Source organism: Dama dama, chromosome 25 (genome assembly GCF_033118175.1).
Source record: "Dama dama isolate Ldn47 chromosome 25, ASM3311817v1, whole genome shotgun sequence".
In the NCBI taxonomy this organism is placed as follows: Eukaryota; Metazoa; Chordata; class Mammalia; order Artiodactyla; family Cervidae; genus Dama; species Dama dama.
The window spans coordinates 70,674,258-70,702,176 of NC_083705.1; the positions used below are offsets into that span (position 1 = coordinate 70,674,258).

The 27,919-nt window shown below is 49.8% G+C and overlaps 2 protein-coding genes across 2 annotated transcripts in view; one reads left to right on the top strand and one right to left on the bottom strand.

The window, feature by feature from the left end:
• The first annotated feature begins 1,624 nt into the window (after positions 1-1,624).
• CFAP90 (cilia and flagella associated protein 90) lies at positions 1,625-16,360 on the top strand. The gene is made up of 3 exons (XM_061129711.1): positions 1,625-1,861; positions 13,376-13,492; positions 15,872-16,360. Exons 1-3 carry the CDS (start codon positions 1,715-1,717, stop codon positions 16,049-16,051), a joined length of 444 nt encoding a protein of 147 aa, XP_060985694.1. The 5' UTR covers positions 1,625-1,714; the 3' UTR covers positions 16,052-16,360.
• Positions 16,361-20,932: 4,572 nt separating this feature from the next.
• Positions 20,933-27,919, bottom strand: part of ADCY2 (adenylate cyclase 2) — a 455,550-nt gene continuing 448,563 nt past the window's right edge. Inside the window, exons 24-25 of the mRNA XM_061129349.1 lie at positions 26,430-26,554; positions 20,933-21,765 (exon numbers count right to left, since the gene is read on the bottom strand). Coding sequence (XP_060985332.1) covers positions 21,613-21,765; positions 26,430-26,554 — 278 coding nt within the window. The 3' untranslated portion in view covers positions 20,933-21,612. The remainder of the gene's footprint in view (positions 21,766-26,429; positions 26,555-27,919) is intronic.

Sequence of the window (27,919 nt, forward strand, 5' to 3'; positions counted from 1 at the left end):
AATATGCTACTGGGGAAGACAGGAGGGCAATTCAATGGACATGAACTTGGGCAAACTGCAGGAGATGGTTAGGGTCAGAGAGGCCTGGCATGCTGCAGTCCATGGGGTTGTAAAGAGTCAGACACAACTGAACAACAACAGATCCAAGTTCTTGTGCCAGGCTCACCTTTAGAAGGAACCCAAGCCAGTATGCCAACTGTATTTCTCTACTGAATCACCAAGTACCTGTGGAGTGAGCACCTACTGTGTGCCAGACTCAGCCATCAGAGGGTGAGTGTATGCAGCAGCGCCCTCTACAGCTTAGCACAGAAGAGATCCGAGGGGAAGCTGAAGCTAACTGATGCATCTCCACACAGCTGCACAAACGGATTTTTCAACAAAATGATTTCGGTCTCAGTTTCAGCTGAGTTCTCAAGATAACTGGTGTCAACTGCTCCTGTTTCACAAAGTGTGTTACCAGATCACCTATGCAAGGCTGTGAAGGCTCCTGACCATTAGCTGACCTCCTGTGTCCGATCTTTAAAAGAGGTTTGAGAGGTTGGGAGAGGTACTTGATTATAAGACCTTTTTTTTTTCCCTCTCTCCTGGTGATTTTACTAGGACCCCTTGCCTAGGGCTTCCCAGGGGACGCTGGTGGTAAAGAACTCACCTGCCAAAGCTGGAGACACAAGAAAGGAGGGTTCGATCCCTGGGTGGGGAATGAGTGAGTGAGTGAAGTCGCTCAGTCCTGTCTGACTCTTTGCAACCCCATGGACTGTAGGAACCTACCATGCTCCTCTGTCCATGGGATTTTCCAGGCAAGAGTACTGGAGTGGGTTGCCATTTCCTTATCCACTGGGTGGGGAAGATCCCCTCAAATCCAAAAAACAGAAGCAATATTGTAACAGATTCCACAAAGATTTTTAAAAATGGTCCGCACCCAGAAAAAAAAAAAAAAAAACTTAAAAAAAATAGACAAGAATGATTTCCCTAACATTGGTCTCCTCTGTACTTAAAAGCTCCCCAGGCGGCCTGTGGTAAAGAATTCACCTGACAATGCAGGAGACACGAGAGATGCAGGTTCGATCCCTGAGTCAGGAGGATCCCCTGGAGGAGGAAATGGCAACCTACTCCGGTATTCCTGCCTGGAGAATCCCACGGACAGAGGAGCCTGGCTGGCTACAGTCCACAGGGACACAAAGAGTCGGACACGACTGAGCTCACACGCGGCTGCCTAGGGAAGAGTGGGAGTGTGGTTTCCAGAAAGTTTTAAACTACAGGTGCGCCTCTGCGGCGGCGCTGCTCCAGACCCTCTTGAATCACTTGTCAGGCTGTCAGAGCCCGGCGGACAGTCCACTTGGTTCCAGGCTCATCCCAGGCGCCGGCACACAGGAGGTGCAAGGTCATCAATTGCCCAACCGACACGGTCTCAGTGATGGGACAGACTGCGCGCAGAAAGGTGTGCAGGCCGGGAAGCGCGCATCTCAGAGGCGCCTCCCCGCCGCGGACCCCAGCAGCGGCTTCAGCAGCTGGGACTCCCCGACGTCCGTAGAAGGAGCGGGGGGCGGAGTTTCCAGGGCATGGGGGCGGGGTCGGCCCCGCCCTCGCCCCGCTCCGCCCAGACTCTCGCGGCGCGGCCGCCGTTTCCCGGCAGCAGCAGAACGCCGGCGCCTGGCAGCCCCAGGCGGGAGGGCTGCACCCAGGCCCTCGGCGGGCGGGCGGAGCTGGCGGCCAAATGGAGGACGAGGAGGAGGAGATCACGGCCTCCGCGCTGCGGGGCAAGCCCCGGCCGCTGCCCATCTCGGCGCTGTCCGCCTTCAGCTACGTCCCTCCGCGGCGCCAGGACCCCAAGGAGCACAGCTACTACTACCGCCAGGGCCGGGTGAGCCGGCGTGGGGTGGGCGGGGCCGGGGGGCTGGTTGCTGGACGGCCGGGCCGGAGGACTGGACGCTGGTGGGGGCTGGGGGTCAAGGGCGGGGCTGCGTGGAGGGGAAGGGGCCGGAGGGTGATGGGGGCGGGACTGCAAGTCCTGGGACGTAACCCGGGTCAGGGGAGAATAGGGGCGGGGTTACACTGCCTGGGTGGGACCCAGGGGGCGTGTTTGGGGCGGGCTGCACTTCCAGGGAATGAGATGGGGGCGGTGTTTCACTGAGGGGAAGGGCTCTGGGAGAGCTGCACCCCACGGGAAGAGTCTGGGGGAGGGGGATCAGAGGGGGAAGCAATGGGGCGAGGCTACACAGAGACATTTGTTTGATGAATAAAGGTTCGTCTAGTCAAAGCTATAGTTTTTCCGGTCGTCAGGTATGGATGTGGGAGCTGGACCATAAAGATGGCTGAGCACCGAAGAATTGATGCTTTTGAATTGTGGTGTTGCAGAAGACTCTTGAGAGTCCCTTAGACGGCAAGGAGATCCAACCAGTCCATCCTAAAGGAGATCAGTCCTGAATGTTCATTGGAAGGACTGATGCTGAAGCTGAAACTCCAGTACTTCGGCCCCCTGATGCGAAGAACTGACTCGTTGGAAAAGACCCTGATGCTGGGAAACATTGAAGGCGGGAGAAGAAGGGGACCACAGAGGATGAGATGGTTGGATGGCATCACCGACTCAATGGACAAAAGTTTGAGTAGGCTCTGGGAGTTGGTGATGGACAGGGAAGCGTGGTGTGTGCTGCAGTCCATGGGGTCTCAAAGAGTCGGACACGACTGAGAGACTGAACTGAACCGAACACTGCGAGGGAGGATGCTGGGGGCAGGATTACACTGCGGGCGAGGGTTTCTGGGGGGCGGGGACGCAGGGCGGGGCGGGGCTACCCTACGGAGAGTGAACTGTCCGAGGGGCAGGGCTGCAATGTCAGGTTAGGAGTCTGCGGACGTGGCTGCACAAATGGGCTGGGGTGGGCTTGAGCAGCACAGCCTGTGAGAGGTTCATGGTGGAGGGGGGCGTCAGGGTCACAGGCGTGGGAAGGTAGTAGAGAAGCCTCTCTCGGGGGCTCTTAGCCCCCAGAGAACCACTGCTAAGACCACCAAAGTAAGGCACACCCCCGCGCCCAGCCACCCAGGGGCTGGGCAGGGGCGGAGCCGTGGGGGTGGGGGGTGGGGGTGGGTTCAGTTCAGTTCAGTCGCTCAGTCATGTCCGACTCTTTGCCACCCCATGGACTGCAGCACGCCAGGCCTCCCTGTCCATCACCAACTCCCGGAGTTTACTCAAACTCATGGCCATTGAGTCGTTGATGCCATCCCACTATCTCATCCTCTGTCATCCCCTTCTCCTGCCCTCAATCTTTCCCAGCATCAGGGTCTTTTCCAATGAGTAGGCTCTTCACATCCAAAGTATTGGAGATCCAGCTTCAGCAGCAGTCCTTCCAATGACTATTCAGGGCTGATTTCCTTTAGGATTGACTGTTGGATCTCCTTGCAGTCCAGGGGACTCTCAAGAGTCTTCTCCAACACCAAAGCTCAAAAGCATCAATTTTTTCTTTATGGTCTAGCTCTCACATCCATAGATGACTACTGGAAAAACCATAGATGGACCTTTGTTGTCAAACTAATGTCTCTGCTTTTTAATATGCTATCTAGGTTGGTCTTCCAAGGAGCAAGTGTCTTTTAATTGCATGGCTGCAGTCACCATGTGCAGGGATTTTGAAGCCCAAGAAGATAAAGTCTCTCACTGTTTCCATTGTTTCCCCATCTATTTGCCATGAAGTGGGGGGGGGGGGGTAGGGGAAGGAGTAAAGTGCGCCTGGAAGAGGAGTTGGGGGGATCTGGACCTGTGGATGTGGGGTAGGCCGGAACGTTCAGCCAGCGTTCCGAGCCTTTTGGGGGTGGGTTAGGGCTGAGTGCTCTCTGGGGAAGCAAAGGGAGTCGCCAGGTCCCTACTGCTTCTACCGGAGCAGCAAGCTGACTGGGTGCCCAGGAAGGTTGGGAGCTGCGGTCCGCTGCTGGGCGATGCTCTGGGATCTGACTGCAGCAGGCTTGGCTGACTCGGCTTATTCTTCCTGAATTCACCAGTCAGACACATGGTTCCTCCTTTCTGGGGCCAGGTCAACCAGGCAGCAGAGAGATGCCCAAAGTGACCAGACCAGGTCTCCCGTGCCTGGAAGGAGATCAAAAGTGAGCGCGAAGTGAAGTTCAAATACGCCCCGCCACCTGCTTTAAGAAAGCTTTATTAAAACACAGTCACGGGCTCATGTGTTTAGTATTGTCAATGGCAACCTCGCAGAGTTAAGGAGCTGCAACCAAGACAGTGGGACAGGCAAAGTCTGTCCCAGTGATTGTCTGTCACTTTACAGAAAACACTTCCATCATCTGGTCTGATGTCTTACTGCCCGGGGAAGGTAGAAATGGGCCTTAGCAAAGTAATGCAAATCGATTGTAAGGAAAAAGAACACAAAAAACTCAGTACAGTTGATCGCTGGGGTCATAGGCAAATTCAAGTCCTGAAGCCTTTAGTGTCATAGGAGAAAAAAAAAAAAATGATGCAGGAGAAAGGTTAACACTTAAATAAAAGGCCTTCAAGGTGGCAAGAACAACAACAGACATTTCAAAGTCCATTCGCAAGCCAGCTCCCAATGATAATGAAGTCCTTGTGTGAAGTGGTGTTTAATCAGCTGCAGGACTCCAGAAGCTGATCCTCTGACCTTAAGAGCATTTGGACTAAAGAGGATGAACTGTGTATCACAGGGGGACTCCGCTGCCCCTAAATTCTTTGTAAATAATTCCAAGCTTCACTCAAAGCTGAGAAGAAACGCTGAGAAGCTAGCTCTTAAGTCAGTTTCTCTGTGTCACCCTCACTGGTTCGTTCCTTAGGAGCACAGGCTCAGGAGTCCTGGGTAAAATTACTGTGTGTGTGTGAGTCACTCAGTCGTGTCCGACTCTTTGCGACCCCATGGACTGTAGCCCTCCAGGCTCTTCTATCCATGGGATTCTCCAGGCGAGAATACTGGAGTGGGTTGCCATGCCCTCCTCCAGGGGATCTTCCTGACCCAGGGATCGAACCCAGGTCTCCCACATTGCAGGCAGATTGTTTACTGTCTGAGCCACCCGGGAAGAGCTGGGTAAACTACTGACTCCTTGTTAATTAGTTCAAGTCACAGAGCAACCACTCCGTCACACCTTGCCTGTCTCTGAATCAGAGCTCAAAAGAACCAACTGCATGGAGCTCTTATGAAAATTAATGTAATTAACGGGTAGAAAGTGGCACATGGTAAGCTCAGTGTGAGCAGGCCTCTTCTTCTTCTTATCATTTTTATTTGTTCATCTTAGTGATGATTAGTTTCCTTTCATTGAAGATTGGGTCTTGGGGCCTGTCTTTTATCCTCCACCCTTGTTGACAGTTGGAAATTAACACAGGTGAGGCAGGTAGTCTGAGTGTCAATGTGTCAATCTATTGGTTCCTAAATTCTAAGGCATCTCCCCTGTGGGAGCTCAAAGTCAAAGCTCTGATAACAGCACACTTATTCAAAGCCCGTGGCTCAGGAGGTCAAGAATCTGCCTGCCACGCAGGAGACCCGGGTTCGATCCCTGGGTCGGGAAGACCCCCTGGAGAAGGAAATAGCCACCTACTCCGGTATTGCCTGGAGAATGCCATGGACAGAGGAGCCTAGCAGGCTACAGTCCATGGTATTGCAAAGAGTCTGACCGACTGAGCAGCTAACACTTTGATTTTCAGTGTCACAGATCTTAAGACAGCTTTACCCTCTAAAGCTGCCAGCAAAAACGCTATCAACTCCTGTCCCGCTCCCGAAGGGGCCTCTGGCAGTGTGTGCCTTCCCCATAGGTTCAGTTCAATGGTATTTTTAAATGACTTTTCTTCTTCCGCCTCAGCCACATTTCAGCCCCTGAAATACAAAGGCTAAGTCAGAGGAGAATGACCTTTCATGAAGGTTTTGATTAAATTTTTCAAAGTCTAAGAGCTGCATTGAGAAAAAAAAAACCTTAGGCAGTGTTAGAATACGCTTTCTGTCATGCTAATGTGAATTGTGGACAGCTCTGTTGTGAGAGAAGCTTTGCTCAGAAAGCCCTATCTTGGTTTTGGTGGGATTAGCCAATTTTCCTTGCTGGTTTGTGGGAGACACACAGAGGCAAGGGGTTGAGTGTTGTTTCTTTGCCCTCCTGATACCAAATTTCCCTTTGCCAAGTGCGGCCAACGACTTGGTAAAAAAGATGATGGGTTTGACCGCACAGAGGAGCTAAGGGGCATCTCTGAAGGGCCCGTGCCAGCGTCCAGGATGCAGGAGGTGTTCAATCTCAGCTCCAGGAGCCCCTCCTGAGTGGAGGAGCCTTTGGGCACCACACACACCTGCCACACCTGGGGAAGCTGAGCTCCAGTTCTGTTGCTGGCCCGCCTTTAAAATTTAGACAGGTTTCTCTCCGTTTTCCAGCGGACTCTCACACCCACACGCCATCCAGTCTCAGAGTGTACTAGCCAAATGCAAGTATGCCCCCTGCAAGACACATTTCCGTTCCCACTCCTGCCCGATTTTCTGCTTGGCATCTACTACTATCTGACCTACTAAATATTTCCCTTGGTTATCCTGTTGGTTTTTTTCCCTCTCCTATTAAAATTGGAGGGCAGGGATTTATTTGTATGCCTCCTGTGTCCTCAACAACTGAAAGAATGTCCACGGTCTCATAGTTCGTGTGTCGTAAAAACCTGCTGATGAATCAGTAAGGATGAATAAACAGATGCAGATCTTTTTAAACAAAGTGACAAGTCACCAGTTGACAAGCTTAGCCTCTTAGACTAAACAGAGGTTTCCTTTTGGATTATCTGCTGTTTGGGTTATCCTTGACCTTGCTCTTCTCCTAGGGGACCAGAATTGGGAGTGGACTGTGGTTGCCTCTCTCTGCCTGGGCGGGCTGCACTAGCTCTGTTCAGTGATCTGTCCCAGGAAACTTAGGGCCTGGAGGGGTGGGGCGGAGTGTCTTCCTGCAGCTTAGGAAGGGGCAGGTCACCGAGGAAGGAGGATGGAGTGAGCTGAGGGGTCATGTGTGTCCTTCTAGTGGAAGTCCTTCTTCTGGAAGGAAGCACTGGGAAGGGGGAAGAAGTATTCCTACCAGTCATGACCGCCATGTGAACACATGGTGAAGACCTTTCCATGTGTGTTTATGAATGTGATCATGTGCCTCGAACTTCTTAATATGTTCGCACATGATCACACAACTATGTGTATATACTTGCAGCACACTCTTTTCATTTAACACTACATCTCAGACTCTTTCAAAATCATCCCATTTTAAGAAGTACAACAATCAAATAATACATGAAAAGTGTTCGTCACTCAGTTGTGACCTCATGAACTATAGCCCACAGGCCCCTCTGTCCATGGGGTTTTCCAGGCAAGAATACTGGAGTGGCTGCCATTTCCTTCAGCAGGTGTTCCTGGCCCAGGGATTGAACCTGGGTCTCCTGCATTACAGGCAAACAGCACTTTCCCCAATATATTTAACCAAGAGACATGTGTAAGATTAGATTCAGGTTTCAGCCCATATAATGACTTTTTCTTCCTGGATGTGAATTGCTGCAGGTGGGGGTGGGGGGTGATGGGAGGATGAATGGGGAGCTGATATCAGTGGAAGAGAGAAGGCAGCTGGCTCCACTCTTGTTAAGTTGACAAAATATTCAGATTATTTGGAAAGTTGTGAAAATTTCCCCAACTTGGGATCTTAACACACCAGAGAGGAAATAGTCTTTGCCAGGAACCAGAGATAGTTGAGTATTGTCCTTTTAAAAATGTTAAGGTTATGTCCTTGATGAGCTCCAGTTCTTCTGAGATATAGAATTCTGAATAATGTTAAAATTAATGAAAACATCCTCCTTAAGCTTCGTCTACTGCCTAACTCCCAAGGAGAAGTGCTGAAAGTATCAGAAGGGAAAATGAAGCTCTTAAGAATCAAAACTACTCTCGGTCACCTTGGGAATTTTCGGTTTTGAAAGTAGGTCGCACAGCTCTGGGAAGCCAGACAGTCTGAAAGCCTGCAGGTGACAGGTAGCAGTACTATGGTCCATGAGGAGAGGAGCTGAGTGTAGCCCCGTGATAACCTTCTTAGTCAAGGTGGGCTGGGACGTGCTGTGCAGACAAATGGACTCCAAACCCTGAGTCTTAACTAGTGGTGTGTCAGAGCCTGATCATACTGACAAAGGGGGATTTTAGCATTTCTTCTGGACTCTGCATTCAGGTAAAAGCCTGAAATTGCCACGATGGGTGTGCTAACACCACAGAAATGATCAAATGCTTCAAAATGGTTTTCTTTTTCCTCCAGAGAGCAGGTTGTTAACACAAGCCCACCACTGGCCTTAAACATATAAACATAATGAAATATAGCCCAACATGTATGTTTCTCCTGGGCAGCTCTTCTGAACGCAGTGACTTGGGAAACTAGGCTTCTCCATTTTAGTTGCTCCGTTATTGCCAAGGCCTAGGAAACTTTGGGGTTTGGTAGTTCTTCCCTGGATCCTTTAATTTGCTGGCCATTGAGCAAGGTGAGAATTGATGCTTTCAAGCTATGGTGCTGGAGAAGACTCTTGAGAGTCCCTTGGACCGCACGAAGATCAAGCCAGTCACTCCTAAAGAAATTCAACCCTGAATATTCATTGGAAGGACTGATGCTGAAGCTCCAATACTTTGTCCACCTGATACGAAGAGATGACTTATTGGAAAAGCCCCTGATGCTGGGAAACATTGAGGGCAGGAGGAGAAGGTGATGACAACAGAGGATGAGATGGTTGGATGGCATCACTGACAGAATGGACACGAGTTTGAGCAAACTCTGGGAGATGGTGAAGGACAGGGAAGCCTGGCGTGCTGCAATCCATGGGGTCGTAAAGAGTCAGACATGACTTAGCGACCGAACAACAACAAAGAGCAGGGTGAGAGAGTGTGGAGGCCTGCAGGAGAGTTTCTTGGGGACTAGGCCTAGATGGTTGTGTCCACTGATTTCACCCTCATTCCCTGGCCAGAGCTGTATCCCACCTGCCCTGGATAATTATGATGGAAACTGGAAATTGCAGTCTTCTGTTTGTGCTGGAAGAAGAAAGGTTTCGTGGGCACTCAGCAGTACCCTTGCCACAATGGAAAAATATGTTTGTTTCCTTTCTCTTGTTTCTTCTTTGCAGAGCTGATCTGGTTTAAAGTTTCAATGGAGAGTGCATTTACATTCAGAATGGTCTGAAAGGGAGGGGAAAATAAAAGACTTGCATTTCAGTTTGCTCCGAATCTAACCCCAACTATTTGTGTGAGAATTTGTGTACCTTCTGGGAGGAGGAGAGCTGCCAAGATTGGGAGGAGGCACCGGGCATAATAAAATCCACAGCCCTAGAGGAGATGGCCCCTAGGATCCCCACTGGTCACCTCCTCTCTGGCTGAGGTTCTCCGGGTGCAGAAGGGGGCACCCATGGCCACCAGCAGGTGCTCAGTCCTAGGGAGACAGGTCATTTGGTTGCCACTGTAGGTTCTCCCTGAAACACACCCGTTTCACGGGTCAGCTGGGCCTGGAGAGATTCCAGTGACGATGAGACATCTAGATTATGACCAAGAGCCCAGATTGTATTACTGTGTAAATGGAGGTGATGGAATTTCAAATTACTGTTTGTGTCTGCCTTTGGGCTTCTGCTGGGGCTGGCCTGTAGCTCTGAACCCTAAAGGGAATGGTCCACATTGCAGTAGCTCCCTTACAGAAGGCGGGCATGCTTGTTTGGAGAACCTGCCTCCCACCATCCCAGCAGAGTGGTTGGCAGGCATGCTTGAGCCTCTGATGTATTTCTGCAGGGCCCACTGGCCTGGTGATTATTTAAAAAAAAAAAAAAAAATGCTGCAAGATTTCCTTAATCTCTCTAGGCTAGAAGCGAGCACCCAGCCAACCCCACTAGCTTCTGCTTCTGTGGACATCTTACTCATTGATGTTAAAGATAACTGAGATTTTGGGCTTCCCTGGAGGCCCAGTGATTGACTCCACACTTCTAATGCAGGAGGGTGTGGGTTCAATCCCTGGTCGGGGAATAGAGATTCAACATGCCATGCTTTGTGGCAAAAAAAAAAAAAAAGCCTATAAAAATATACTGAGGTTTCTCTATCATTTCCTAAAGGTTTATAAAGTTTGAATTTTATGTGATAAGCAAATATCTAATTTTACATGGTCAGAGTGATGCGTATTCTCTTTGTGGTAGTTCCCCTTTTGCTTTTATGCCTAGGAGGCCCCTTATGGCTTTTCTTTTCAGCTATTTCACTAATCCATCCTGAGTTTACTTTTGCCTGTAGTGTGATATGAAGACCTAAGTTTCTTTTTCCCCCAAACAGCTAGCCAATGTTCATGGTACCAAAATCTGAATAATGGATCACCTCTCCATAGATTTGGGTCTTTGGCTTTTTTATCTGTGTGAGTACAAGGTTGGACTTCCCCGGTGGTCCAGTGGTTAAGACTCTGTGCTTCCAAAGCAGGGGGCAGGGGTTCAGTCCCTGGTCAGGGAAATAAGATCCTACATGCCACTTGACATGGTCATGTATGGATATGAGAGTTAGACTATAAAGAAAGCTGAGCGCTGAAGAATTGATGCTTTTGAACTGTCGTGTTGGAGAAGACTCTTGAGAATCCCTTGAACTGTAAGGCAATCCAACCAGTCCGTCCTAAAGGAAATCAGTCCTGAATATTCATTGGAAGGACTGATGCTGAAGCTGAAACTCCAATACTTTGGCCACCTGCTGTGAAAAATTGACTCATTGGAAAAGACCCTGATGCTGGGGAAGATTGAAGGCAGGAGGAGAAGGGGATGACAGAGGATGAGATGGTTGGGTGGCATCACTGACTCGATGTACATGAGTTTGAGCAAGCTCCGGGAGTTGGTGATGGACAGGGAAGCCTGGCATGCTTCAGTCCATGGGGTTGCAAAGAGTCAGACACAACTGAGCGACTGAACTGAACTGAGTACAAGCTTACCTTCAGGAGGTTGTAGGTTGCCTTTAGGAGGGGTGAAAGGCAGGGCCGACCAAACAAGTACATGCACGGACCCAGCAGCTGAGTGGGAGAGACAAGGAGGTGCCAAGAAGAAGCTCCTGCAAGGTGACCTCATTCCATGCCCACTGGGCACAGATTGAGCAGTCACAGCTCCCCCTCTAGCACATGGAGTGACTCGGAAGGCACGCAGGTCAGCACTCCAGCATCACTGATTCAATGTCTTGTACATGATGTCTCTGAAATTTTGGAAGAACCTGAAAATAATGTTTCTAAAAGACAGCCTTGTTTTCCTGACTAGATGGTTAATGGTGTTGCAGGAAAGAGCCAATAATGGCTCCATGTTGGAACTGTGTTGATGGGCTCTCTGTTGCTTCTGTTATTATAATCTGTGGCCTGCCTCAGAGGGCCCTGCCCTTCTGCCTGACTGTTGAGAAAAAGTGCCTTTGTTCAAGACCCTGTCCACCTGTGGATGGCAGGAAGGAAGAAATTAACACATCCTCTGCCTGAGGCTTGCCATTCTAGGAGATAGTTGTAAGATTAATGGCCTTTTTACTTTGTTTACTTTGTCACCCCGCCCCACGCTGCCCTCCTCCAGTCTCTGTTGTATAAAAGAACCTGGCATCTAGACCCTGATGAGATGGTTATTTTAAGATATTAGTTTGCCATCTCTTAGGTCAGCTGGCTAACTTGTTGCCACAACACCCATCTCTTGGATTCATTGGCCTATTGTGCTTCAAGCAGAGCAAGTTTGGGCTCCGTAGCAGTGGCACCAGGACGGCAGCCATGTCTGGGTTATCTTCAGACCCTCCTGAGCAAGAGCCAGATGTCCTGCACAGGATGGATGATGTGTGAAGGCGTTTTCAAGGCTGGGCTGAAGCTACGTCACACTCCAGCCATTTCCTCTGTTGCTGGAAGCCCTGAGTTCCCACACTGAGAGTCTGCGGGATGTGATTTCCAGCAGATGGTGCACACATCGTGCATCCTTTTCACTGTGACCTTCTAGCTTCGTGTCCTGCAGTTGGAAGGGGTCATTCTAGCATGAAAGATGGGCAAAAAAACAAGCAGGCTCAGGTTCCAGACCCTGTGATCCCAATTCCAGTGAGATGGCCAGTCTGTGTTCACTGCTGGAGGATTCAAAGCCAGTGGCAGTTGGTTTTGTAGTTATTAAGTCACTAAGTCATGTCTGACTCTGACCCCATGGACTGCAGCACACCAGGCTTCCCTGTCTTTCACTATCTCCTGGGGTTTGTTCAAACTCATGTCCATTGAGTTGGTGATGCTATCTAACCATCTCATCCTCTGTCGTCCCCTTCTCCCGCCTTCAATCTTTCCCAGCATCAGGGTCTTTCCCAGTGAGTCAGTTCTTCACTTCAGGTGGACAAAGTATTGGAGTTTCAGCTTCAGCATCAGTCCTCCCAATGAATATTCAGAGTTGATTTCCTTTAGAATTGACTGGTTTGATCTCCTTACTTTCCAAGGGACTCTCAGGAGTCTTCTCCAGCACCACAATTTGAAAGCATCAATTCTTCAGTGCTCAGCTTTCTTAATGGTCTAACTCTCACATCCGTACATGACTACTGGAAACCATAGCTTTGACTACATAGATCTTTGTGAGCACTTGGCTGGAGGAACATAAATGACAGGCCTGACTTACAAGGTGGAAATTAGAGATCGGCTAACACATGGATTTCTTCTTTTACTAGATACCAAATGAGGCAGTTTTATTTTTGTAGTAAGAAAAATTGGGGATTAAAATTATGGAGATGTTACAGATGGTAGCTCTGTTAACAGGATTGTTTTCTAACACATCAGAGCTCTATGTGTGTGTGTGTTTTATACATATGTTTTCTGTATGTATAAAATACATGAATATTTTACATGTATATATAACATATACCAAATACATATATCTATGTTCATGCATATATGAATTACAGTTTTTATAGCTGCTATATATGATTAAAGAAAATATTTCTGTCTCTCTGAAGGAGGAGAACATCTCTTTGGATATATTGTCCTAGAATTCAGAGATTGTTCGCTTTTCAAAGTTGTACAAGCCTATTAGAGAAAATTTGAGAAATTCAAAAGAAGCAGAAATGAAGGAGAAAACACAGATATCAAACATATTAAGGTTTGAACTCCAGGATGGAGTCAGGGAGAGTGAGGAGCCTCTTCTGGGAAGAAGGGGTCTATGACAAGTGGAGAAAAAGGGCCCCTGGAAACATCTATGCCCCGTTGGGGCCCCGTTGAGGCCAGGGGCCTGGCCTCCCTGCTCCCATCACTGCCCACACGATGACCTTCCCGATACACGTTTGTTGCCATGGGGAATCTCTATATGTTACCTCTACCCTCCATCAGGGAGGGTTCAGGCCTTTCAAGCCCCCTGAAACTTCCACGACTCAGCCCCTGAATAAACCCATGGCTTGCTTTCTCTCTTTATTCCCAGACTGGAATCATTTCCCTGTATGACTGTGTTTTTAAGAGGGACCCAGGTTATAATCAGAACTTACACCGAGATGACAGAGAACACGCCAAAGGCCTGGGACTCCACATTAATGAGGAGGTAACAGCAAGAGGGTGTCGCCGGGTGTGAACAGATTCGCTGTGTGAGTGTTTGTTTACCATCGAGTTCAGCTGCACGAAACTCTCCTGTCTTCCTGTGCCGGGAAGAGACGACCAAGCTGCTGTCGCTGTAACTTGGTTCTGTCCTGTTAAACTGTTCATTTTTGTGACTGTTCAGTCCTGTGAGAGTGAAAGTGTCAAGTCGTACCCGACTCTTTGCAACCCCATGGACTGTAGCCTGCCAGGCTCCTCTGTCCTTGGAATTCTCCATTCACTGGAGCGGGTTGCCATTCCCTTCTCCAGGGGATCTTCCCAACCCAGGGATCAAACTGTATTGCAGACAGATTCTTTACTGTCCGAGCTACCAGGAAAGCCCGCCCCAGTCCTATAGAATTTAACAATTCCATGACAGCAAAACTCAGAAGTTCTTTCCGACAGATGAACAGGTTTTTGCTGAAGCTCTGAGGCCTGGTATCACGGTTCCAGGGGCCCTGGCCTTCCAGGAATGAAACACATGGACAAGAGAGGTTATTTATCCCGAGTTACTGGGTCGCTATATGCACCACATATGGCTCAGTTCCTCTATTATCTGAATAGTTTTCTGGAAGCAGCTGACAGGGTGGGTGGCGACCAACCAAGGGAACCAGACTTCCAGGGTGAGAAGGTCAGGCTCACAGCAGATGCCTGGGGTGGGGGAAGGAGGAGGAGGCTGAGCGTCCCCTTGGTAGGGCCAGGACCATCTGCCCACTGGGTTCGACCCCCCTTTCACACTGGAACATTGTCTCCGTAAAATCTGACGCGAGGACAGTATGTTTATTTAAATTCATGTGCTGCATTAATATCATCATCTTTGTACAATACACAGAAATCAGCATGTAAGAGCTTCTGGTGGGATTGCTTTTTGGATCAGAGGATTTTTGCCTGCTGGCTGTTATGTTTTAGAATGTTGCCATGTCAGTTTCCATGAAACTTGTAATTGACGTGAAATTAAATGACAGAAGTGCTAAGAGGTATCACTGCTTAAGTCACAGACAAGAACAGTTTTTCTGCTGTGTTGTTGTTATTCAGTGGCTAAGTCACGTCCCACTCTTTGCAACCCCCATGGACAGCACTTCCTTGTCCTTCACTATCTCCGGGAGCTTGTTCAGACTCATGTCCATTGAGTCGCTGATGCCATCCAACCATCTCATCCTCTCTTGCCCCCATCTCCTGGAGCCCTCCCTCAGTCTTTCCCAGCATCAGGGTCTTTTCCAATAAGTCTGTTGTTTTTGGTCTGTGTTAATTCATTCGCAGTTAGTAGTGAAGTTTGTGCTTTTCTCTCGTTAAGTACGGACTTCCCTGGTGGCTCAGATGGTAAAGTGTCTGCCTGTAATGAGGGAGACCCAGATTCAATGCTTGGGTCGGGAAGATCTCCTGGAGAAGGAAATGGCAACCCACTCCAGTATTCTTGTCTAGAAAATCCCATGGACAGAGGAGCCTGGTAGGCTACAGTCCATGGGGTCGCAAAGACTCAGACATGACTGAGCGACTTCACTTTCAGTTTTCTCACAAGTGTACATGCCTGGCATGACTTAAAGTCAGTCAGACATCTTGAGCACCTCCCATATGCCACTGAGTATAAAGGGAATGAAGGAGGATTGTCTGCCCTCATAGAGCTGAAATTCCCATGAGGAGACAGAAGAATAAAAACCCAGTAAATGATGAACTGAATTCCAGGTGAGTGATAAGTGATATGCAAAGAGATACAGCCTTTTAAGGGGATGGGGACAATGATAGGGATGAGGAGGTCTGGGGATGTGATGGGGGCTGGGGAGATGGAGTTGGGGAGATGTGTGTCTGGGAGAAGGAAGGAGGGGAACAGAAGACAGGCGGGAGGAGCAGCAGGGAGAAGGGAGGAGACGGAGGAGGAACGCGATCCTGAAGGCAGTGGGTACCTGGCGCCCCCTGCAAGATCTTGGACTGTCCTCTGAACGTCTTGAGGACACTGGTGGCCCGGAGCAGAGGGGACAGGATCTGACCTGGTTGAAGAGAACCACCATCCCACCCCTGCCAGTGGCATCAGTTCAGTTCAGGTGCCCAGCCCTGTCCGACTCTTTGAGACCCCATGGACTGCAGCAGGCCAGGCCTCCCTGTCCATCACCAGCTCCCGGAGTTTACCCAAACTCATGTCCACTGAGTTGGTGATGCCATCCAACCACCTCATCCTCTGTCGGCGCCTTCTCCTCCCGCCTTCGCGTCAGTGTGGTCTTGACCGGCCCCTAAGGGGTTGTGATGGTTTATTTGTAGGTTTCTTCTGCACCGAGCAGCCCGGTGGAGGCGGAGGCGGGTGTGGGGACATGCCGGCGCGGACAGGTGAGAACGCTCTACTCCCTTCCTACAGGAGCGCGAGCGGCCGGTGGGGGTGCTGTCGTCTTCCGTCTACGGCTGGCGCATCCACCAGCCCGTGGAGCCTCTGAACCGGGACCATGGCCGCGCGGGCCACGTGAAGGCCGACTTCTACCGGAAGAACGACATCACCAGTATCAAGGCGCCTGGCTTCGGGCACATCTCTCCCGCCTGAGTCCCTTCCGTGGCCCGAGGGCACACGGGCGGGAGGGAGGGCAGCGCTGACCGCGGGGACGCTCGGAGGGCCCCCCGGGGCCGGCGGGCGCCCCCGGTGCGCGCTGGGCTGCGGGGAAGGACCAAGGACCACGCAGGGCTGCTTGCCTGTGCGTTTCCTGGGCGACCAGCCGGGCCAAAGGCCTGCGATTCTTAGGATGGACACCTGGTAGGACGTTTTTTCACCGGAACCAATCTCAAGATGAAATGATGCTGGAGACTGATCCACTGTGGGCATCTGAATAAAATGAAAACCTTGTTCCCTCCTTGACCGCGGTTGGTTTTGCTTTCTGTTCGCTCCTCTCCAGGTTTGCGCGTCTCCCTGGCGGAGGCGCTCATGGCAATGGCGCGCAGGTGTTTTTCTTACCGGTTATGGGAACTGATACCGTCTGATGGCACAAATAACAATGGGAGATAAAACTGCCTTTTGGCACAATTCGACTCTAGATTCTACAACCGCCCCCTCCCTTGCCAGAGGTCTGAGGCACAAATCACAGAATTTTGCATAACTAAGGACAGAAGCCCCCGCAGGACGAGTAGCCAGTGAGCAGGGGCAATACTCCTCGGGTCTGTGCAGGGGTCTCTCGCTGCGATGGCTTCTCTGGCTTTGGAGCCTGGGCTCTAGGGCCCCTGGCTTAGTTGCCCCAGGACATGTGACATCTTCCTGGACCAGAGATCGAACTGTAAGGTGAATTCTTAACCTGTGGACCACCAGGGAAGCCCCATCTTTAAAGGGGAAGTTCCAAGCCTTGAAGAGTTTGTGTGGGAATCAAGGATCCCCTGGAGTGTGGTCTTCCCTGGCCCCATAGGGGCTGTGACAGTTCATTTGTAGTTTTCTTTTAGGAAGCAGCTGCTGCTTTTAACCAAAGTTGGAAATGTTTACTCTGGAGATGATTTGAGACTTATTTCAAGTGTTAAGATGTTGGCTATTGTTTTGATGAATGGATCTCTTGGTAGAAATCACCCTTCATCTATTGTGATTAAATTTCCCACAGCTTAGCAGTTAATGGGCAGGTGATTAATTTCAATGCTGATTCCTCCACTGCTTGTTGTATTGTTTTGACTGAGGACTTTATGACACTGTGTGTTCCTGGAAATTTCAAGGTTGAGCAGCTCTTAAATATTTCTTTATACTTTTGAAAATGTTTTTTCACTATAGCTTTTTTTTCCCCCCCAAACAATAGCGGTTTTTTTTTTGGAATGCCTTTGGGTGCGTTAACTACATTTATAATAACATTATAGAAAGTATACAAAGTTTGGGTTATGGAAATTTTTATAAATTACACTTTTTTCAGTCTTGATTATCAAGAAAGACAAGGCATCTCAAAGAAATGCCTTCATCTGAAAGTAGATGCAGTAAATTAATGTCAGAGGAGGTTATTTTCAGTAACCTTAAGTCAGGCCCTATTCCCTCACCCTTCCACTGCTTTTAAAAAGCAGGTCTTGAACTGGGCAAGAGTTCAAAAACTCACATTTGTTAGGTAGCAAGGGAAAATTAAATGTATTTCTTTTAGCATCTTGATTTTTACACTTCAAAGACAATCAATGAATACCTGTTAGTCAGCTTTATCAAAGAGAAACATATATTAAAAGAATTTGTTTCGATCTATCAAGTTTTCACCATGAGTCAGTGTTTTTCAAAGGCAAGAGTGTTGCTGTATTTAGGAAAGCAGGGCTGCACTGGGAAAAGGAATAACATGGAAGACTGATGATAATGTAGACTTCTCTAAACAGGTGTACTGAAAATTCCGCAGTATTAAGGGGATTGGATTCACAGCATCTTTCATGAGAGGGAGATTCCTACAAGACCTGGAGGTTCAGGAGAGCTTTAAGGAGAGTCTTATGTGTCGTCAAATGTCGCAGGCATGATGGCTGATGGACATGGAAGGCAGGTCCCTTCATTTGCATGATCTGCTCATGGGAATGTTTGGGGTTGCCCAAACTGAGGGGTCTTGACCCTGAGCCACACTTTCAGATTCAGGAAACAAGCAGCTTTCCGTTTATCTCATCTCGGTCATCTGGGAAACTTGGGGCAAGCCCCCGGACCTCTCTGCACCTCCTATTTCCTCTCTTGCAAAATGCAGGGGCCTCAGGCTTGCCTGTGGATCAAAATCACGTGGAGTTGTTCTCCGAAGCACAGCGAGCATGCTTCCCCACCGCCCACCAGGATTTCCAACTCGGCAGGTCTGCGTTGGGGCCTGAAACATGTACATTTCTAACACATTTCCAGGTCATGCTGATGCTGCTGTCTGGGAACCTCACTTTGAGAGACCCAGGTATGCACAGACCTTTGAGAGGTGGACTCTGATAATAATTCATTGCTTTAAAAAGTCTACTCTTTGATAAGACTGGAGATACAGCTTTGGGGGGAAAAAAATTCTCCCTTCGCATGCCAGGGCAGGGGTTGAGGGGCAACATTTAAGAGTGTTTGGCGGGGATTTCCCTGGTGATCCATTGGCTGAGACTCCAAGCTCCCAATGCAGAGGGTCTGGGTTCAATCCCTGGTCAGGGAACTAGATCCTATATACCACAAATAAAAGTTCGAATGCCGCAACTAAGACCCAGCACAGCCAATAAATAAATATTTTATGAAAGAGAGCTCTTGGGTGTACATGTGTCCCCCCCATCCCAAACCCTCCTCCCACCTCCCTCCCCATCCACCTGTGGCTGATTCATGTCAACATATGGCAAAAACCATCACAATATTGTAAAGTAATTAGCCTCCAATTAAAATAAATTAAGGGGGGAAAAAAAGAGCTCTCGGTGCATCACTCTCTGCGGGTGTCTTCTTTTAAGGGCAGGTGACATAGGAGCCCTAGGATGGCTGCTGTAGGCTGTAAGGGAAGAACCCACAGGCGCTGTCTGAAGTCACTGAACCTAGGGCATCCTTGCCCAGATTTTGGTTACAGTGAAGACAAATGCCCTTATACCATTTTCCTCCTCTCACTCACCGTTCTAGAGAATTAGGTGTATTAAGGCCAATGCTGAGTTGCAATTATAGGATCAAAAATTTCTGACTGAGGCAGACAAACGGGCCAGTCATGCTGTATCCCCACTCTGGGATGAAGGCCGGTTATTAATTTTGATAAGCGCTTTTTACCGAGTGTGAGCCAAGGTCCTGGCAGGGCAGCCGCCTCGATCCTGAGACGCGCTGGCAGGAGCGAGGCCTGGGTGCCCGCCAGCCTCTCCCACGGTCATTAGCTCTGTTAGTCAGACTTGACCCCACGAGCTACCAATGGGAAAAGACTCCTGAGAGAAACTGAAATGTGTGTTCAACGTCTCACAGCTAGAAAAACACCAGAGGCAGGGATCAAACCGAGGGCTTTGCTGCTTCAAGTCCAAGTTCCCAGCCGCTTCCTCATGGATCACTGGGGTCCTCTACCTTTTACAGAGGCCTGCCCTGAGCTACAGTCTGCCCAGCCAGGCAGGTGTTCATAGCTCTGCTTTTAGACATTCCATTATGCACCACCTGGGTTGGCCAAAAAGTTTGTTTGGATTTTCTCATAACAGCTTACTGAAAAACTCAAATGAACTTTTTGGCCAACCCTTTATTTACTACTCTCTTTGGTAAAGTATGATATCTTTATGTAAAGAAAGACTTCCCTGGTGGCTCAGACGGTAAAGCATCTGCCTACAATGTGGGAGACCCGAGTTCAATCCCTGGGTCGGGAAGATCCCGGAGAAGGAAATGGCAACCCACTCCAGTATTCTTGCCTGGAGAATCCCATGGATGGAGGAGCCTGGTAGGCTACAGTCCATGGGGTCGCAAAGAGTTGGACATGACTAAGCAACTTCGCTTTCACTTTGGTAAAGTATGATATCTTTATGTAAAGGAAGACACCAAAACTTTAGTGTCGGATTTACAAAAACATGGTTTTCCAGGGTTTACAAAAACACGGTTTTCCAGGGTTCCTCTCTTCAAAAATGAATAGATGTTGACTTTGTACAGTCTTCAGTCTCTTTAGACATAACAGGCAACCCGTGGGGTTTTGGCAGCTTCTCTCATTAGTTCAAATTACTGGGGTGCTGATATACAGAATTCCAAATTATTCTGTGTCTCACAGCTCTACTGAAGGATTACAGTAGACCAGAGTATGTGGACAGAGTGTGTGCTGATGCCAGCAGAGAATCGTTTTCATAGTAAAATATTTTCCCCTGTAAATCTTCTATGTTGTTGCTGTTCAGTAGCTTAAGTCATGCCCGACTCTTTCGCGACCCCATGGACTGTAGATCACCAGGCTTCTCTGTCCATGGGCCTTTCCAGGTAAGAATACTGGAGTGGGTTGCCATTTCCTTCTCCAGGGGATCTTCTCGACCCAGAGATTGAACCCACATCTCCTGAAAATGCTCTAGAGAGAGGTCAAGATTGAAAATCACGTGACACCCTTTCTGGGGAGTTGCATCATCAGGGATCAGCCCCGCAAACTGTCTCCATCTGATTTACGCAAGGAGAGCTCAACCATCTCAGGGACTTCCCGGGGGCTCAGGGCTTCGGAACCCACCCTGCAGTGCAGGGCACGTGGGTTCAATCCCTGGTTGGGGAACTAGGATCCCACGTGTCTCGGGGGAACTAAGCCTGAGCGGCAACTACTGGGCTTGTGGGCCACAACTGGAGAGCGTGCTCTGCGACGTAAGATCCATCATGAGGCAATGACGATCCCATGTGCTGCAACTAAGACCCGATGCAGCCAAATAAACTGAAGGGGAAAAAGAAAGGATAGCTCCACCTCTGCTTCTGGACAGTCCCTTCTGAAACAGCTCTGTCCAGGGGAGAACACGTGGAAAACCAACTCAGTTCTGGAAAGGGGGCGGCGGTGGGGTGGGGAAGATACAGACTATCAACCAAAGTACATAAAACTTTTAATGAATTAACCTTACAAAAGACAATGGCATCAAAACATCAGACGCGTCTGGTACAAAACTAGTCCTAGGTCGTGAGAACTAATTCTGGTGATGGAGGTGAGGTGTCGCCGGCACAAAACACGACGGAGCAGGGTGGCGGGGGCCCCCGGAACCCAGCTGGGCCCGTGGACAGTCACTGCAATGAGACACGTGGGCGCACACGTCGGATTCCAGGTGGGGTGACAGAATCAACTTAGTCACAAGTACTGTGTGTTTTAGTATCAGACTAGCGGATGCGGTTGGCTAGCTACCATATTTTCCAGAAAAGAACATGCACCGGAAGATAATATACACCCCCCCTCCCCTAGTTTTATTGCCTTAAGAATTTTTGTCTGTTTCCCCTCTCCCCTCTTCGTCAGTTTCGCTGAAGGCTCTTCTGCGGTAACACGCGCTCCTTTCCCTTCTGCTAGGAGTAAGCACAGTGGAAGTGGCAGGGCGATCCTGGCACACGTCAGACCCCGAACGGCAGGCCGCCAGGTCACAGGAAGGAGTCTGCAGAGGCTCCGGAGGACACGACAGAGCACGCACACACACCACAGACAGGGACGCGAGTGGCAGTCAGAAAGTGCATTGTCATCCTCCCGAAGGTACAGTCCTCTCACCAGAACCAAAGGCGAGGCTTCAGGAGGTCAGGTTGCTCTGAGAAAGGGACCGTGACATCTCCGTGTTGACGAAGTAGGTCTTCAGGTCCCCCTTTCCTTTCACGTTGATGATTCCCCGACACGTGCACGTGTAGCCCAGGGTCTGTAGGATGACGCTCGTCTCCTCTGTCACCTGGAGAAGCACAGTGACAGGTGAGGAAGCGCTTAGTGCCCATGTGGACACGACCCTCTCAGGGAGGTGTCTGACTACAAGGCTGAAAGTGAAAGTGAAGTCGCTCAGTCGTGTCCAACTCTTTGCGACCCCATGGACTGTAGCCTACCGGGCTCCTCTGTTCATGGGATTTTCCAGATTAGAATACTGGTGGCTCAGACAGTAAAGCGTCTGTCTGCAGTGCCGGAGATCTGGGTTCAGTCCCTGGGTCAGGAAGATCCCCTGGAGAAGGAAATGGCAACCCACTCCAGTATTCTTGTCTGGGAAATCCCATGGACGGAGGAGCCTGGTAGACTACAGTCCATGGGGTCGAGAAGAGCCGGACACGACTGAGCGACTTCACTACAAGGATGAAGAGCCCCCAAATGCTCAGGCTTTTTTGACTCATTCATTCCACTCCTGGGAAACCAGTAGAAGAGAGAATAATCCATGAGAAGAGAAGCTGTCTAAGGACAGTGCTTGTTCTTTTTTTTTGTAATTTAGTTAGAAAATTTAAAAATTGGAATGTCGTTGCTTTACAACGTTGTGTGAGCTTCTGCTGTACAGCGTGAATGAGCCACACATATGCAAGCATCCCCTTCAGGTCACAGCAGAGCTCCCGGCTAACGTATGCAAGCATCCCCTTCAGGTCACAGCAGAGCTCCCGGCTAACGTATGCAAGCATCCCCTTCAGGTCACAGCAGAGCTCCCGGCGACACGCCAGCTTCCCGCTAGCGGCCTGTCTTGTACACAGTCGTGTGTACACGCCAACGCTACTCTCCCAGTTTGTCCCCCGTCCTTCTGTCGCTGGGTCCGCAAGTCTGCTCTCTAAGTCTGCATCTCTATCCCTGCCCTGCAGGTAGGTTCGTCTGTACCAGTTTTCCAGATTGCACATGTATGCATGAGTATATGATATGTGTTTTTCTCTTTCTTACTTCACACTGAACGACAGACTCTAGGTGCATGCACATCACTGCAGAAACTCCACCTGTCTCCTCGGGCACGTGCACCGGACGCACCCCGCCACAGTTTTGTTTCTGGTGTGGACGCTGTCGGGGGATCGTGTGGCGGCAGTGGCTACGGCAACGAGAGAGGCGGAGAGAGGCCTGGGGACGCGTCTGTCGTGACAGATGCTGTCATCAGGACCAGAGGAGGGGGACTTCCCTGGTGGTCTGGTGGCTAAGACTCTGAGCTCCCCGGGCGGGGGCCCAGGTTCGATCCCTGGTCGGGGAACTAGATCCTATAGGCTTCAACTAGGAGTCTGCATGCCATGACTAAAGATCCTGTATGCTGCAACAAGATCAGAGATCCCGAGTGCGCAGCTAAGACGTGGCACAGCCAAATAAACTACAGAACAAAACAAAAACCCGGAGGAGAATGGGGCTTCTGGAATCCAGGACAGTATTTGGGGGTCACCAGAAGAAAGGCTGAAGGGCATGATGTGAAGATCTCATGGGTTGGCTGTGGGAAAGAGCTAGAGAAATCCTTCTTCTGCCACGCAATCCAGCGGCTGGCCCCTCACAAAGGGGCCAAAAGGTGGGTCTTTTGGAGAAGATCAGGAGAAAAGGGGGATGCAGAGTCCAGATACTCACGTCCTGCCCTCCCCTGGTTGGGCCCAAGTCCCAGGGGAGGATAGATATAGCTCAGGAATATCAGATAAGAACTGAAAAAATATGAAGTTAGGCAAGAAACTCAGATAACAAATATGCTCTTCTAATAAGAGTTCTTACAGCAATCAAAATTGGAGACTGCTACAGACATCTGGGGCTTCCCAGGTGGGCTGGTGGTAAAGAACACGCCTATCAATGCAGGAGACGTGGGTTTGATCACTGGGTCGGGAAGATCCTCTGGAGAAGGGAATGCCCACCCACTCCAGTATTCTTGCCTGGGAGAATCCCATGGACAGAGGAACCTGGCAGGCTACAGTTCATGGGGTCGCAAAGTGTCGGACATGACTGAGTGTGCACCTATGAATTCTCCTCACACACACACACACACTTGACGTCTGGTCTTCCACACAGAGAACCTACATGTTGTCTGAAGTCTGGCAGGTTAATTTCGCAGTTGAGGCTGATGCTGGGCATGCCTTTGGCCAACTTTTGAGCTGGTCACCGGAATCTGTAGCAGCAACCACATAATCATCATGGTCGGGAGGAGGGAGCCATCACCTCGGCCATCAGGTGGCTCAGTCATAAAGTGTCTGCCTGCCAGTGCAGGAGATGTGGGAGGCCCAGATTCGATCTCTGGGTTGGGAAGATCCCTTAGAGGAGGAAACGGCAACCCACTCCGTATTCCTGCCTGGAGAATCCCGTGGACAGAGGAGCCTGGGGGGCTACAGTCCACGGGGTGCAAGGAGACGGACATGACTGAGCGCGCACACGTGCACTATTCGTCTGTGTCCAGGGGCAGCCCGGCTGGGTGATGAGGGGCTTTCTACACTGTATTTCAGGCATAGGAAGCATATTCTCTGTAATAAAAAGCACCTGTTCCACAGGCCCAAGGGAAGCTTTTCATATTCTCAGCATCACTGTTTATTTTTCTTGGCATCTCACTGCTTTCTTTTTCACGTAAATGGAAATGAGAAGCTAGCACAGCTGTAGGGAGCGACACCCTCAGGAGAAGAAAACCCACCCAGAGGTGGACCCTCCAGCTGCTGAGCTGAGCGGACACACAGACGCGGCTGTGGACCGACCCCTTGCTCTGGATGAACAGGAACCTGTCCTGTTTCCTCCCTGGGCTGAGAGCACACGGAGGCAGGCCGGGCGGCTGCGCTGCGCTAAATCACACGGAGTTTTAAGAGGCCCAGTACCCTCTTAGAGGGGCTTCCCAGGAGGCGCCAGTGGTAAGGAACCTGCCTGCCAATGCAGGAGACGTAAGAGACGCAGTTCCATCGCTGGGTCGGGAAGATCCCCTGGAGGAGGGCATGGCAACCTGCTTGGGTGTTCTGTCTGGAGAATCCCCTGGACAGAGGAGCCTGGTGGGTACAATCCATAGGGCCACCCAGACTCAGACACGACTGAAGCGAAGCAAGAAAGCGTCTTCACGGGGCAGGGTTATTTGAGAATGTGGGCCACGCTGAGACGCAGAACAGGGACTCATGGAGTTCTCTGAGGAGGACACGAAACTGAGAGGCTATTATTTGTGCCCAGTGATTTTCATACAGATCTGCCATTAGGCAGGAAAGTATCTTCCAGATAAACTCCTGCTGTAACAAAGCTGGGGTGAAACGTGGAACATTGCTTTCTGAGGGCAATGAAAATAAAGATCCGAATAGACACATGGGCATGCACACACAGACACCCACACACAGAGACACACAGACACAGAGACAGACACAGAGACACACTCACACAGACACACACACACACACACACAGAGACACAGAGACAGACACACAGACACAGAGACACACTCACACAGACACACAGTCACAAACACACATAGACACACACACACACAGACACAGAGACACACACACAGAGACACACTCATACAGACACACACAGACACAGAGACACACATACAGAGAGACACACACACCCAGACACAGAGACAGACACAGAGACACAGAGACACACTCACACAGACACAAACACACAGTCACAAACACACACACACACACAGAGACAGACACACAGACACAGAGACACACTCACACAGACACACACAGAGACACAGAGACACACACACAGAGACACACTCACACAGACACACACAGTCACAGAGACACACATACAGAGACACACACAGACACACACACACAGAGACACACAGACACAGAGACACACATACAGAGAGACACACACAGTCACAGAGACACACATACAGAGAGACACACACAGACACACAGACACACACACACAGACACGCACAGACACAGAGACACAGAGACACACACAGAGAGACACACACAGACACACTCACACACAGAGAGACACACACACACACACAGACACAGAGACACAGAGACAGACACACAGACACAGATACACACAGACACACTCACACAGACACACACAGAGACACAGAGACACAGACGCACACACAGACACACACAGACACACACACATACACACACAGACACACACGTACATGCCCTTTTCATTCAGAGAGACTGTCTTGTTCTAGATGCCGGCACCACGGCCCACGCAGGTGTGTGCAGTCACCACTGCTTTTAATTTGTCAGGTCTTGGTTTTTGCTCCCTTGGGTGGATTCCAGAATGTTCCAGTCATGTCCAGATACCCAAATCCCAGGTCTAGCGCTGTCGTTTCCGTCACTCCAGCTCATCTCTCCCTCCCCTCCCCTTGTTCTCCCAGTCCAGCCCCCTGGTGAGAGGAAGGCAGGGCATCATGCCTGGTCTGCGTCCAGCAGGGAGGGCACCCCGCTGCCCCTCCCCTCGGGGGGCACACTGCCACGGGGGTCGCTCTGACCATCTACTTTCAGAAATGCCATATCCTTCCCACTTTGACATAATTTACTGTTCACAGTAACTGCAGAAACCAATGAATATGTCCCCAGTAAAAAGTTTAAACAAATGACGAGGTTTACTCTCTTTCCTTTGCTTTAATGTTATCCTTTTTATACGCTTATTCATGGTTCCCCAGAGGACAGACGTGGGGGATGACCACAGAGCCCACTGAATTACCTGGATTTTGTCCAGGACTCCGGTGCTGTCCATCCTGCTGGCCACATTGACGGTGTTGCCCCAGATGTCATACTGTGGCTTCTGAGCTCCAATCACACCGGCTATGACAGGGCCATGGTTAATACCTGGGACACACCAGAATCGGGTTAGCAAGATTCAAACCATGAACTTGATGGTGCAAGCAACAGTCTCAAACAGAAAGATTTTACAAGACTTTTCTTGAACCGTCATTATCGAGCGAACATTAGCCCAACTCACGGAACGCCAAAACAAAGCAAAATCATTCCTCTAACTTCATCAACTGAAAAACATTAAAATGTTTCTCTTTCTTCCTCTCCTCCACCTTGATTCATGCTCAGATGTCTATTTGCCACTAGTCCACGATGGCATAAAACTGGTATACTTTATGAAACTAAACATTATAATTGCTTTTCTATGTTGCCATATAGTCAAGAGATAATCATTATGTTATTTTCCAATAGTTTTGTAGTTAATCACCTTTAAAATTGGGATATAAATGGCAACCCACTCCAGTATGCTTGCCTGGAAAAATCTCATGGACACAGGAGCCTGGTGGGCTGCAGTCCATGAGGTCACAGAGACGGGAACGACTGAGCGACTAACACTCACTTACTTCTAGCTGCTTTGCAACGCTGTGTTGGTTTCTGCTGAGCAGCAAACTGAATCAGCTCTGTATATACATATATCCCCTCCCACACCCCCATCCCAGCCCTCAGGTCCTCACAGAGCACTGCGCTGGGCTCCCTGTGTTGTAAAGCAGCTTCCCACCAGCTACCTATTTAACACATGCTCGTGTATATACGTCAGTCCTCCTCTCCCAAGTGATCCCACCGACTTCTGAAATGCACGTATTTTAAATTCCCTCTAACGTTTCGCTGAAACCACCACCCTCCCCTTGACACACGCGTTGTCTTTTCTGGCTGCGGTGCGTTATTCTGTGAGCTTGATGTGTTCAGTTCAGTTCAGTCGCTCAGTCATGTCCGACTCTTTGCGACCCCATGAACCGTAGCACGCCAGGCCTCCCTGTCCATCACCAACTCCCGGAGTTTACCCAAACTCATGTCCATTGAGTCGGTGATGCCATCCAAACATCTCATCCTCTGTCATCCCCTTCTCCTCCTGCCCTCAATCTTTCCCAGCATCAGGGTCTTTTCAAATGAGTCAGTGCTTCGCATCAGGTGGCCAAAGTATTGGAGTTTCAGCTTCAACATCAGTCCCTCCAATGAACACCCAGGACTGATCTCCTTTAGGATGGACTGGTTGGATCTCCTCGCAGTCCAAGGGACTCTCAAGATTCTTCTTCAACACCATAGTTCAAAAGCATCAATTCTTCTGTGCTCAGCTTTCTTTATAGTCCAACTCTCACATCCATACATGACCACTGGAAAAACCATAGCCTTGACTAGACGGACCTTTGTTGACCAAGTAATGTCTCTGCTTTTTAATGTGCTGTCTAAGTTGGTCATAAC